The sequence below is a fragment of the Terrapene carolina genome, unplaced genomic scaffold (genome assembly GCF_002925995.2).
Source record: "Terrapene carolina triunguis isolate 2854851 unplaced genomic scaffold, T_m_triunguis-2.0 Scaffold130, whole genome shotgun sequence".
Taxonomy (NCBI): domain Eukaryota; kingdom Metazoa; phylum Chordata; order Testudines; family Emydidae; genus Terrapene; species Terrapene triunguis.
In genome coordinates, this window is record NW_020664481.1 from 27209971 (window position 1) to 27223596 (window position 13626).

At 39.8% G+C, this 13626-nt stretch overlaps 1 protein-coding gene across 1 annotated transcript in view; it reads right to left on the reverse strand.

The window, feature by feature from the left end:
* Positions 1 to 781: 781 nt before the first annotated feature.
* Positions 782 to 13626, reverse strand: part of FTO (FTO alpha-ketoglutarate dependent dioxygenase) — a 270679-nt gene continuing 257834 nt past the window's right edge. Inside the window, exon 9 of the mRNA XM_029911787.1 lies at positions 782 to 1182. Coding sequence (XP_029767647.1) covers positions 1041 to 1182 — 142 coding nt within the window. The 3' untranslated portion in view covers positions 782 to 1040. The remainder of the gene's footprint in view (positions 1183 to 13626) is intronic.

Genomic DNA, 13626 nt, shown 5'->3' on the forward strand with positions numbered 1-13626 from the left:
TAATCCAAATGTATGCAGTTTGCCCTATGGTACAGCCAAGCCTTAACTAGAGCAGAAAAAGCTGTGCTCATGAAATAGCATTCTTTTCAAGTCGTAAGAAAAGGGACACAGGGGATATCAGTTAAATGGTGTGTACCCAGATCAAGATCCTAATCCAATCAAATCTAATTTAAGTACAATAGCTACTTCTACAATAGCGTCTTACCTTTTTTTAAGGGTGGCTGATGGCCAGAGCAACAGTCCCAGAAATGTAGTGAATATACCATATACTCAGGGCAGGTCTACACTACAAACTTTTGCCAGCATAGCTATATTGGCCAGGAATGTGAAGAGATGTGATCCCTGACTGACATACCTGTGCTGGCAAAAGTTCCTAATGTAGATGCAGTTATACTGCAAAACAGCACTTCTGTTGGTATAATTATTTTGACTTGGAATAAGCTATACTGGCAAGGACACAACTGCTATGAGCTGTGTCTACAGTTGGAGCGCTTTCCCAGTACAGTATACTGGTATAGCTATCCTGGCAAAGCGCACCTAGTGTAGAGTTGGCCCCAGTATGATTTTAAATAGAATAATCCCCTTCTTAGTAGCAATGTCAAACAATGAATATTACACGTTTTGGTTATATGACTTCAGGAAGTAAACCAGTTTAATTTAGAATACAATTTAAATTAAAGAAAATTAGCACTCTTTTATTCAGGATAGTCCTGTATAGTCCAGCATGGAATTGCTGGCTTTTCTGGAATATTATTTCAAAACAGATCACAAACAACCTTACTTTTAAGATCTCATATTTTAATGCTTAGTCCTCTTTTTTTGTGGCAATCACTAAAACAGTAGCTAAGAACTATAATCCAGTTACAAAGGGCATAAAAAGGGTAAAAAGCATATATCTGCATTCAGAGAAAACATAAAATAACTCATATGATTTAAGAGAATTTAAGAGATTTATTCCATTTTGACTACATTTCTTTCAAAAGGATGAAAAGTGGAGCACTGGTCATTTTAAACTGGGAGCGCATCTTCTAGTGCTCCATCTACTCAAGCAGAGTTTGCAGGTTAGCAATTACTTCTTCAAGATCATATGGCAGAGGCATACTGGGATCGTCATCGTTCCAGAGGGGATGGCACTTTGGCTTTTGCTCTTCTGGCAAACTCATTGCAAGCTGGCATTGGCATCTGGAAAAAAAAAAAAAAGATGAACAAAGAATTACTTTTAAGAGAAGGAATGTCAAGAAACCAAACTCTCAGGAAGGTATATTTGTCCATTAAGATAAACAAACAAAGAGTGAGAGAGATAACAAATTTGTGGACAAAATGGGTTGTTCACTTATAGAGAAGCGGTCGTGTTTTCTGTTGTAAGCTTTGTGTTATCTAGAGGGATTTCTTAGAAAGCCAATCAGAGAAAAAATTCAGTTTGCGTACCTTTTTACAGTGAATTATTTTTTCATTATCTCAGCTGTTATTTAAAGTACGTGATTAAACTATTATCAGATTTAAATGTTTGTGGGTTTTCAGTGTATTACTTGACTATTGAGAAAGATTAAACTGAATTTACTGCATTAAGGTCGGGGGATAGATTAAACAATATTACAGAAGCAGGATTGGCTTTGTAGATTCTAGAGATTTACAAGTGTATAAGCCTCCTTTGCTCTGAAAAAGGCAATGTAAAAAAGGAAAATTGTATAAAGATATATGCAAATGGAAGCTAATAACAATTTCCACTGATGAATAGGTAGGCAAAACTTCAATAAAATTAAATTAAGATGTTAGTGTATGTTAGTCCCCAGAGAAAACTTTTAAATTACAGTGTTTTTTATTAAATGGATTATTCATCAATACTAGTGAAGTCTAATTATAATATGCAGCTAAATTGCTGCCCAGCACAGGAAAGTTTTATGAGTAGCAACAGTCACATCTCTTAAGATTAGTTTGTAATACAGGCTGCCACTTATTTACACTGCATTAGAAAATTTGTAACAATTCAGTGACTTTTTTTTTATTTACCATTTGCTGATTAATTAGCTAATGTCTGTAAAGCACTATGATGATGAAAAGTGCCAAGTACTATTACAATTATTTCATATGTTCAGGAGATGAATTCATTTCTTTACAAGAAACATCAGATCACATAGATAGAAATTAACTGCTTTATCCCCAGTAAGAAATATGCAAAATCATATTTTGTATGCAAAATGTAAATAGAAGTCTTTAATTATTTAAAAAATATAAAATGAAATTTATTTTTTAAGTGGTTTTATACCACTCAGGTGTCTTTCAGCTCTGTAAAATGAACAAGAACAACACACATAACTTCCTGGCCCCCTTTCGAGGCCTTCTGGAAGAGAATGTTCCCAAATGAAAGATGTCTTCTTCTCTTGGGAATTATTAATGGCAGTGTAATACCCATGAGAAAACATACTTCAACTTTACACCCATGTTGGTGTGCGGTTAATTGCGGCATCCTGTGCACTCAATCCATCGTACATTATACTACAAGGACAGTATTAACACATAACATTCCAATATATCTTCAGCTCTCCACATCAGCCCCTGATAATAGCATCTGTTAACATGCACTAAGTACTATTATGTAGCACATCACTTCATAAATAATAAGATTAGCCGACCTCAGGGCCCTGAGAAGAGTAATGTGTTTAAATGTTCTCATTATTTATTTAAAACAAGAATTAAAGGAACAGAAGCTACTTGTGACAATCCTCTTAGCATAAATATTAAACTGTTTGCATTGATAAGCTGCACTGTACAGAATAACAGAGGATTTGTTTTGCAGGCTGCTTTATAACAGTTGTTAGAGCAAATGCAGTTTAGTGTATGAGTTCTGAGAGGTACTTAACTGATTGTGCCATCATGTTCTGAAGACATTTTCCAAATTATATAAAGGAACAGGAGAAAATTAATATGCAAGAGAAGCTGAAACTAATTACAGCATAACTCTGTAAGGCTTTTAAAATCTTGCTTTATTTTCGGTCTCGGCACAAAATAACATGCTCAATTTGCTGGGTAGTTTAAGATATTCCAGTGTAAGCATTTCAATCTAAAAGTGGATAAATTAAACCGTGTAGAGATTATTACAGCTGACACATCAAGAGGCTCTGCTAGTAAAGATTGCCAGGCATATTATGTGCTTTAGCAAAAGTCAATTTATTAATAACAATCGCTTTAAATTCTTTGGGAGGGAACATGCATCACCTTTCAATGTGCAGCCGTAGTGTATATTCCTAACCTTCAGAGCCTCCCTATGTAATTTATTTCCTACCAACTTTTCCCTCACATTTGAATTTTGGGCATCAGTGTCACTTTAAATATACCAATAGTTAACAAAGTTGCTGTCATTTGGGCAGCCCAGGAGTGGCAGCACAAACTGCTCCATTGCTCCTCTAGCAGAGACAGTCTGAGAGGTCACCTCACCACCTGGTATGGTTTGCTGAGCACATGCCTCATGACATGACAGTCGTGCACTTGGGAACCTTGAGCCACATTGTATTCTACATGAGGGATTGATGTCAGTGACCATCCACAAGAGTCTTCCTGATTCACAAGTCTGAGGCCAGAAGTGCGACTGAGAAGGGGAGAGAAATGGCCAGTGCCAGCATCCCATCATTTCCATGCCTTCCACAGCATATCTACCCAGTCTGGAGCTCCTCTGCAGGTCAGAGATGACTGCACTCTGATCACTTCTTCTACTTGTTCAGTCTACCTAGTTTAATGTCACTTTTCTAGTGAGAGAAGTTGCGAATGGTAAACATATACATTATGTAAATCACCTATTTTCAGCCGGGGTTTTCGGCCCTGGTATAGGCCCCACTGACTTATATGGGAATTACACAAGTAAAAGGGTGCCAGGATTAGGTCCTTCGAAATCACTGCTAAAGACGATGCTGTACTGGCAGCACTCACCGTACCATAAACAACTTGGGTGACACTGTTATCACATGAAGTAGCATCCACAACACTGAAATAGGCCATCTGATTATGTACCCCCTTTCTGATGTGAAAAGGAGTCAGTAGCCTTTTGGTAGTAATATTTTTAGTCCTAACTTTAATACATTTCCCCACAATTGTAAAGGGTATCGTCCCAGGTCTGGTCTTTGATACTGTAACAGAATGACAGACCTGAGCAACCTGCATAGGGGCACAGGTATCTTCAACTGAAGCACTGTATCCACAGGCATTGAACCTCACATAAAAATATATAGCGGAATTACTGCTAAGCCACCTTAACTCCTCCTAGGATATAAAGATGTCTCCTCCCAGAGGCAGAAGGAGTTAGGATCTACAACAGAGGAGGTGCTGTTGGGGAAACCCTAGGAACACCCTAACTTGGTGGGGAGTAAAAAGCTTAGGCTGAGGATTATATTTGGTGGTTGAAATTTGAGTAACCAAAAAAGGTCAACCCCTCAAAAGAGAGTAAGTTGGAACAATATGTATTGCATGTAGCAGGCTGGGAATGTCATGGGTTCATAGACAGGATGAGTGAGATGCTGAACTAGGCGATCCCTGCTGAATGACCTCACCGCACATTAAGCGGCGGGGGGGCTGTTATCTGGCTCGTTCAAAACGGTGTGTGCCCCTTTAAGGACTAGAGAGCCAAGGAGGTGCTTTTGACTGCAGCGGCAGACCAGGTCAGCCTGGGGACGCGGATCCATCCTGTCCCTCCCCCCCAGGTGACTGGAAGAGATGCGGGGGGAGAGGGGGACGGACTATATAGGTACATGCCGGTGTAGGAACAGCCCTCTTTTACCTAGACCAGGCAGAGCTACTGAATCTTGGATTCTTTCATATCCTGCTCACACAAGGCTGACTGATCAACAGCTGCAGCATATTTCCAACACATCAGCTGAGCGCCAAAGTGGCCCTCCAGCCCATTGGTAATATAAATCCACCAAACAGGAAGAGGGACAATTTAAAATATAAATGACTAGTACCTATAAATGTATGAAAGGTGTCCACATTTCCAAAGCCTCGCCTTCCCCAGGCCCTCACCAATACAACCCAAACCATCCCAGTTTCAATTACAATGTCCATTTGGAAGTAGCAGTTGATTACAATTCACTGTGCACTGATCTACATTCTCATTCTCTCTCTCGTACCATATTCAGCTGGTTTTGATCCTGGCTATGGGCATACAATAGGAAATCTCTTTTGCTTATTAATATTACCAACTAATTTTCCTTTCATAACAATTCAATTAAACAATAATATGCCATTTTTATAAGAGTTGTTTGTTTCACCGAGATGGTGACTAATCTCACTATGGGCAAGTATAAATTCACTAAAACAGATATTTCCCTGGTTATCATCTCTAGGGTTGCACTTACATTTTGATGATCAGGGTGTCAGCTACATTAGAGGACACTGATCATGATGCTAAAATTAACCACTTTAGCTAAAGTGTGTGTTAATTATGGGTATGCAAGCAGTCAATAAAAGGTTAATGCAAAAGTCAAGGGATAAATTTATTTCAGTATTGCATCATTCCACAGACTAAATGACTAACATTATACTTTGTGTTTTTAATCAATAGATTTTACAGTAATGTGATAGCCATTGATTTTAAAAACAGTATTCTTTCTTTCCCCTAAGTTTTGCAGCTAATAAGGAATAAGTATCAATATTCTTACATACTCTTATTTCAGGCAAATACTTTTCTGTTCAAGTATGCGGACTAGGATCACATGCAGAAAAATGTGGGTGCTATGGAAGTATGTGATTAATGCAACTGTGGAGTGTTGTCTCGTGATCAGAGTAAGGAATTGTGAGATATGACTCCTGGCTTCTAGTAACATGTTTATCTACCCCACAGAAGTGTAGGCACTTGGAGTGGTTCACCCTGCACAGGGTAACTAGAATGGGGAGAGGGCACAGTGCGTCTATTCCCGGCCTCCCAGCCCACAGGAGGTAGTTGGCTTTTTAGTTGGCTTTGCTCAGGAGTGCAAACAGTGGTGGGGACCAGATAGGGGTTGGTGAGGCAAAACGGGGGGCATGGTGATGGCCTTGTCCCTACCACGTACCAGTAAGTGCCAAAAGGGGATACTTGAGGGGGACACATACTACATCTTTTATAGGTGCTTACTCCAGGATCCCTGGAGGCATTATGCTTTATACAGGAGCTAATACCCCCCATCCATCATTGCCAGAGCAGTAGGTATTCACTTAAACTCTCCAGAGAATTGCAGAGTTATACCTGGATCCTTAATGTTGAAAATTGCTTTAAGATGCTCAAATTGAAAGCCCTATTATTAGTTATTATCTCTATGCTCTCTCTAGAAACACTAAAGCCACCCCTTTTATCACACACAGAAATGGAAAATATTGGGCACCACAGTGTGCTCTGTCAGTGATGCACTGGGCTAAAGATATTGTCTAATTTGTGGCACAGGTAAAAGGTCAATAAGACTGTTTCCAAACTGCAAGGGCATGTTTTTGAATTCAATAGGAGCTGCAGGTGCTCAGCACCTTTGAACATCAGACTCTGAGGGCCTGAGCCACATGCTTAAGTGCTATACTACACCTCACTCCGATATAACGCTGTCCTTGGGAGCCAAAAAATCTTACCAAGTTATAGGTGAAACCGCGTTATATTGAACTTGCTTTGATCCGCTGGAGCGTGCAGCCCCACCCACCCCGGCGGGCTGCTTTACTGCGTAATATCCGAATTTGTGTTATATCGGGTCGCGTTATATCGGGGTAGAGGTATAGTAGAATAAAGCCAGCTGATGATGTCTCTTTAGGGCTGATTTTCAGTTTATGGCATTCACTTGTGCACATGCCAAACTGCATAGACATGTACATTTGGCCATAGTCCGCAGGTCTCCACAGCTGTATATGCACTTTCACTTGAACAGGTTTTAGAATTTTTAAAGTAATTGAATTTTCACACTCAAAGTCCAATTATTCTATTGAGTTTTCAGGATGCAAATTTTAACACTGTGTGCGCAAAGGTGTTAGAATTTTTAAAGCAGAAGTAAATGTACATCCTTAGGAAATTTTTCACATGCACAAGTGGAGGCTGGGTAGATGCCCAGATGAAAATATGGGCAAACTAGCATTCATATGCAATATTTGTATGTCGGTAGAATCATTAGAGATTTGCAAAGAAATGGGTTGTTATACTGAATAATCCCCCAATAAGACATGTGCATGCGTCAACCTTGATAAAAAGGATTTAACATTTCTAACATGTACACTGTTCTGAATAATAATGTTTTCTTTAGACAGCATGAAGATTCACAGAGATCTTACCAAGTTGGGTCCTGCCCATGCAAAGAGGTCTTCATGGTTGAACCACTGAGTCCAACTGAGTTCAACAGGGCTCTGCACAAGCACAGGCATCTATATACACAGTTCCCCTTGCAGGATTGTGGCCTAGGTCCTGAGCCTTCAAATCTTTCCTCTCCTGAGTAATTATGACAGATGAATAGTTCCACTGACTTTTAAGATTTTTCTAGTTCATTCTGAACCCACATCCTTAGCTGACTTAGCATTTTACCAGAGAATGCATTTCTCTCTTGAGTTATATATATTTATGTGCTCAACCCTATAGAAAAATATGAGAATATTAATGTGAGTACAGATTACTCAGGTGAGTAAACCTCAATAATCACACACACACAAAATGCCTCTCTTGCCCGTATAATGCAGCTACTTCTGGGGTGGTAAGCATCAGGCTTGATATCCTGGCCCTATTGAAGTCAATGGCAAAACTCCCATTGACTTCAACAGGCCCATGATTTCACCCTAAATGTTTACCAGCAAACAGCAACCCTGACAATGGCCCAAGGTAACAATAAAACATATCATATCCAATGGAAGCTGCAGAGAGACTACTATAAACTAGATGTAATTATCCAAGCTGAAATTTGGCCAGGACACTGAAATTTACATCTCTTTAAAAAAATCCAGACTTTTTAAATGTCTGATAGCAATCAGTTCTTTGGCCTTGGATCTCATCTGAGTAAATCAGCTGATGTAACTTGCAATCACAACATATAATCTTTTATCATTTTTATTTTAAGATGTCATAGAAAGAAAACTAAATCTGATTTGCTAAACTGACTGATTTGCTTGGTAAAGAACATGAAAAGTATTGCTTTTAAGTAAAGACTTAGTTTGCTGGTGGACAATGTCCTTCATCTTTGGTCATGGATGGGGAGTGGGATCAATTCCTTGAAAGTATCAAAACTGTAACATCTGCCATTAAAATAAATGATCTTGTACTATATTTTCATGGTAAATCGAAAGGTGTGAGGATAAAAATGCCTGACATGATACAGTGGGGTTAGGGGAAGCTTTGTAAAGAGAAAGCATTTATCCACTTAACCAGGTGGGTGTCCATTATGACATTAACAATTTAACAAATTATGATAGGCCTAATTTTATCCTTCCCTTCGCTCCAGGCACTTGTCTGGTCACAGTAGCTGTTAACATGTGAAAATTTACAGCCACCAATTAAGGTTTAAGGCCATCAGGTAGAATGCTGAGAACAATTTTATACCCAGGTCTATTTGTCAGCATGTCAGTTACATAACAATGGTGATGAATGGGCTACCCTGACAGCTGAACAGTTAGGAGTTGCTGACCTCTGATCTCAGTCACATGATAGGGTCACCTGAAACTTGCATTGCTCCTACCTGACCGCATATAACAATATAGGGGTCAAATGGCTTGGAGATTATATGTATCATGTCTGAGGCAGCCCAATTATAAGCTTTAGGGAACGCAGTGTTGAATTCCATAGCTCTGCGGCATAGAGCTGTAGAACTCTGCAGAAATCTGTGAAACAAAAGGTATACAATTTCAGAGGTCTAAAGTAACTTTCCTTGCTGTTCAGTAGAATGGACTTATTGTCCTCAGAGAACAACAATGAAAATAAACACTTTTGAAAAAACGGTGACTCTACCATCGGAAGAAAAATGTACTGTACTGTAAGTGTACTATGCATTTTCTCTCAGAGAGTTTCAATCTGGGGCAACTGTATCAGAGTGGAATTACTACTATGCTCTGTCAGGAAGACCTTTTAGTTGGAGACTGGCCTTAGCGGCAAGGCTTATATTTGGAACTGGAGCTGAACTTCCCTAAGGTTCAGTTCTAGGCATCTGGTTCAGCATGTTTTAGAGAAAGGAGCAGGCACAATGTCTAGATATAAATCAGAACTTCAGCAAAGTTCAGGGTGCTTGGAACTGGGGTGTGAGTTCATCTCCCTTAATGCTGCTTGTGCTTTCAAGGAGGACAGAATTACTTTCTGATCACTATAGTTATCTCTGTAAAATACTGGCAGGCCAACCCTATACACATTGGTTACAAGATTCTGAGTAAGAGATTCACACTAAGTGCCCTATCAAACTGCTGCTTGCTGAAAAACAGTGAGATAATGGAAATTTATTGAGTTAGAAGGAGTTTAGAGAAATGTAATCAGGAAAAAAACATAATAGTTTACTTCATATGGCTGGATGCTATTTTTTCCATCAGAAATAACAATAGGATGTCCTGGGATGATACAATTAAATTCCATTCTTTTTCAGAACTGGAATTTTGAGGTTCATTCTGAACCCACATTACCAATTTTCTTAGCATTTTACTAGTGTACTCACACCACGCTCTCTAGAGAAGAGAAAGGTGATCAATCTGTAGTGGAGACATTTTCTTTTTAATTCTTTGAGGTTGGCTCTTACCTGACAGTGCAAACTAAAACTTTCAAAAAAAAACAAAAACCCTCAAACAAAATGCAAAATTTAGTCTGATTGACTTTAAGGGCCAGATTTTCAAAAGCACTCAGCTCCCAGTCAGGTCCTAAAATGAAGTGGCCAGATGAAAACTGAAGGGTGCTGAGCTCTTCTGAAAATCTGGTCCTAATGTGTTCCATAGTGGTCTGGCCCACTTACATTCAGCCTGTGCTGATGCGCTTTTATAAGCTGTAGCTAGAGTGTGCCCAACAGTGAGTAGTAGCTCAGAGCAGGAGCACTGCTCTTCATTTATAGAGGGAAGAGACAATTGAGAAAATGAATTTGTTCCCAGATGAGGAATTGGGAGAAGGAATGCCAGATTGAGGGTTGGATTGAGAGCGTTCCAGTTAAGAGTTTATAATCCAAGAAAAAATGAAAGGCTACACATGATCCTTTCACATATAACCGCAGGGGTGGTAAAACATCCACTGCAAACTCTGACTCCAAAAAGCTGTAACCAAATGTGCCAGTGGTGAATTTGACTCTTACTACATTACAGAAGCTTGTAGTCCGGCTCACAAAAAAACCTGAGGTTCCTGCAGGCATTCTTTCCATTGGTAATGAGGGCTCTGATGCAGCATCCCCTGGGGAATCACTCGTGACACAAGCATGATGACCTGAAATCAAACAGCATTACCGCTGTATGTGGTTTTGCAAAGTAAATCTGTATAAGAATCCAGTTTTTAACATTGTCCTGCAGAGAGTATTTTGCTGTTCTACATAGAGGCAGGGGTGAGACAAATGAATTTGACAATAAAGAGGTTTAAGTGACAGCTGCATGAGCTTTAAAAATGCCAGTGTTTCTATTATTACCCAAATTGCAAGCTTAATATTTCCCCCCACCCTCCATCTGCTCACCTGAGAACTGGATGGTAAGCTTGAGTCCAACTACTGGGTTTTACAGAATGTCACACTGATGGAAATAGCAAGGCACACACAAGTCAATACAGTGTACAAAAGCAGTACCTGTCTTTTCCCCTCACATAATGAATGTCCCAGGCCCTAAAACAATATCCACTTGGAACTAAGTAGAATCAATATTTTCATGCACATATATCAATGTGTGTTAAAGGGAATTCACATATGTATACACACAGGCACTCACATAGGACGGAGATTAATCAAATCAAATAAATTCAGAGGCTATGGGATATAGGAGCAATAATAGTAATTTTAATACTGTTAAGATTAGAATTTTTAGATGAGTTTTTATGTAACCTTTTGGAGAAAGCTTATATGGGCTTTAATCTCCGTAAGTCTGCTATTGTCATCACCACTCATATTTAATAACCTGATTGTGGAGCAGTACTGTGCTGATTAATCAAGGGCCAGGTAACGTAACACATCTTTCAAGGTTTCTTACATTTTTATATAGAAAATTTAATTCAAAATTTATCTCTCCCCGTCTTTGTTCTGGAATATCATGCAGAGAAAAATTAGACAAATAATAAGTTAATCTCCTCCAATTGTACGATATTATAACAACCAAAGAGATAAAATTATACATTCAAAATCCCATGTTGATGAACTCACACAACAAAGATAGAGAGTTTAACCATGGGCATCAACAATTAGGCTCACACATTTAAAAAAAATATGGAAAACTTGTAATTATTGCAGTGAAAACGGAACTGACATCCAAGTTTTTCAATAGCAATGTTAAATAAACCTGTGCAAACATACTTCACTGCTTTTCTCCCTTGCTAACATATTTAGCAGGCTGTAACTTCAGAAAAGAGCAAAGAGTGGACTGCAGGCTGACCTCTGAAGTGGAGGGTGTAAAATGAGACTGAAAAGCCCCTTTTCCCTATCCCAAATCTTTCTCTCAATCCCAGGCAAGTGGAAAGTCCCTTCCTGGTGTATGGACTTTGCAGCTTTAGGTGGATGGGCTGGAGGAAGAAAGAAGACAAAGAAACAGTATGGTTGGCTCCGCAACATGAATTTCCAAGCAGAAATCCATCAAAGAGTTACCTCTGATCAGATTAGATCATGTCTGCCAAGGCCATAGTCCCAAATAGGCTGGACAGTGGAGGTTCCTGGTGTAGTGACACTGGAGACTGCATGGAGCCATGCTACCCATAGGAGACCAGATAGCCAATGGAGCAGTGCAGAGACACTTGGCTTCCACAGAGGCAGTCCTGCTTCCTCTCTATGTCCTGAGATCTGAATGGATCTTACGAAGTCGGTGTGGTTAGTGGACAAGTCTCCTGCCAGTTCAGTTTGGGAACAAATTAGTCCCCCTGAGAGGACTAGGAACAAGCACAGTGAAACTCCCCATGGTCCCTGTTCCCCACATAGGAATGCCTGCATAGGGGTAGTGTGTGTGCCATGTTTGTCTGGTTATTTAATCAACAAATATGACCACTGTACTACAGGGGGTTACAAATCCCCCAGAGCAACACTTCATAAACAGCACAGCATTTGCAGAAACACGATGTTTAAACCAATCTAACCTACAGTTTTCATATTGTATATGTGCAACAACTACCTGTTTCCCAGAGACTTCTGTTCCCCGTTTCTTAGAATAACATGCGCGGACGCACTGTATCCTGAATGCATGAGAATAATGTGTATGCATATTTATGCACACACCCCTCCATAAGGACACTTACAAATAATCCCACCACTCCGAAGGGTTCAGCATTTAGAGGAAAATTTTCAACACCATAGGCGTGGATTTAGGCTTACTGTTCTCATTACAAATGACGGCTGTGCAGCAATTCTTGACTGAGAATACTGATTTGACTCCAGACAACATCAAAATATCTCAACCTCAGTATAATTTATATTCCCTCAACAGGAACCTAAAATGCTCCATTTCTCTCTCATAGAGTGTACGATATGCTGTTTTACTTCACACACAATACGTGCTTTCCTATGATTTCAGACAAAGAAACAAAATGTCTGCTAGGCACAGAGAGTATAAACACAGCTGACTTGTTTCCCCCAAAGTATTGATTTTATGCAGTTTTAAAATAACTATTTTCATCCTGTTTGCATTATCAACTGGGACATTGTTCCTCCATGTTCACTGAAATGCAGATGTAATTGCTGATTTAGGGCCTTTGGAGAGATTGTACTGTATTATCCAGAATCTACGCTTTTATTAACATAAAGTTTCTAGCTCTTCTGGTTGAGAAGATAGCCTGGACAATGTAAACCGATGCATGGTTATCTTGTTGCGTCCACAGACAGACTGATGCAATAGCACCCAGGGAGCTTTGAACTTCCCCCACTTATTTTACAAGGGGGTTTGCTTGGGGCCATATATGCTCTCCTCTGTTGTGCAGTGTGGCAATAAATAAAAGAGAGGAAAGAGGAGTGGTAATATAACCAACAGAAAATGGAGTATCAGTACCATGCTTCTCAGGAGGCTACAGATACTCTCCTCTGTTAACAGTAGGCTGGTGGGAGATTTGGGGGTGACCTATGTTAACAGTAGGCTGGTGGGAGATTTGGGGGTGACCTATGCACTACATGGCCTGTTCTTCTCTCCTGGCTGAAACCCACACAAGAGTTAATGATGCTTCAAGCAGCATTTAATCTCCCCATCCATGCCTTTTAGCTCTCTTGGTAGGTAGAGAACGTTCAAGGCTTATGAAGCAGAGAAAATGAACCGGTAGCATAGTTTCTGGGGAAGGATAGCAGCAGGGTGGGATTTCCATAGGAGGCCCCAAGATTTACAAGGAGGGAGCCCGATTTTCCCAAGAATCCTTAGTGTTTGAAGTCTGTGCCCTTTATCTTTTCCAGGAAGCTGCACCCACGTTGCAGATTTTTGATCATGTGTTTTTCCACGGGAAAGGAGCATTTATGACTTGCAGCTTAGTTATTAGGGACTACAACCCTACACATTTGTGGGAAAGGCAAATTGAAATCC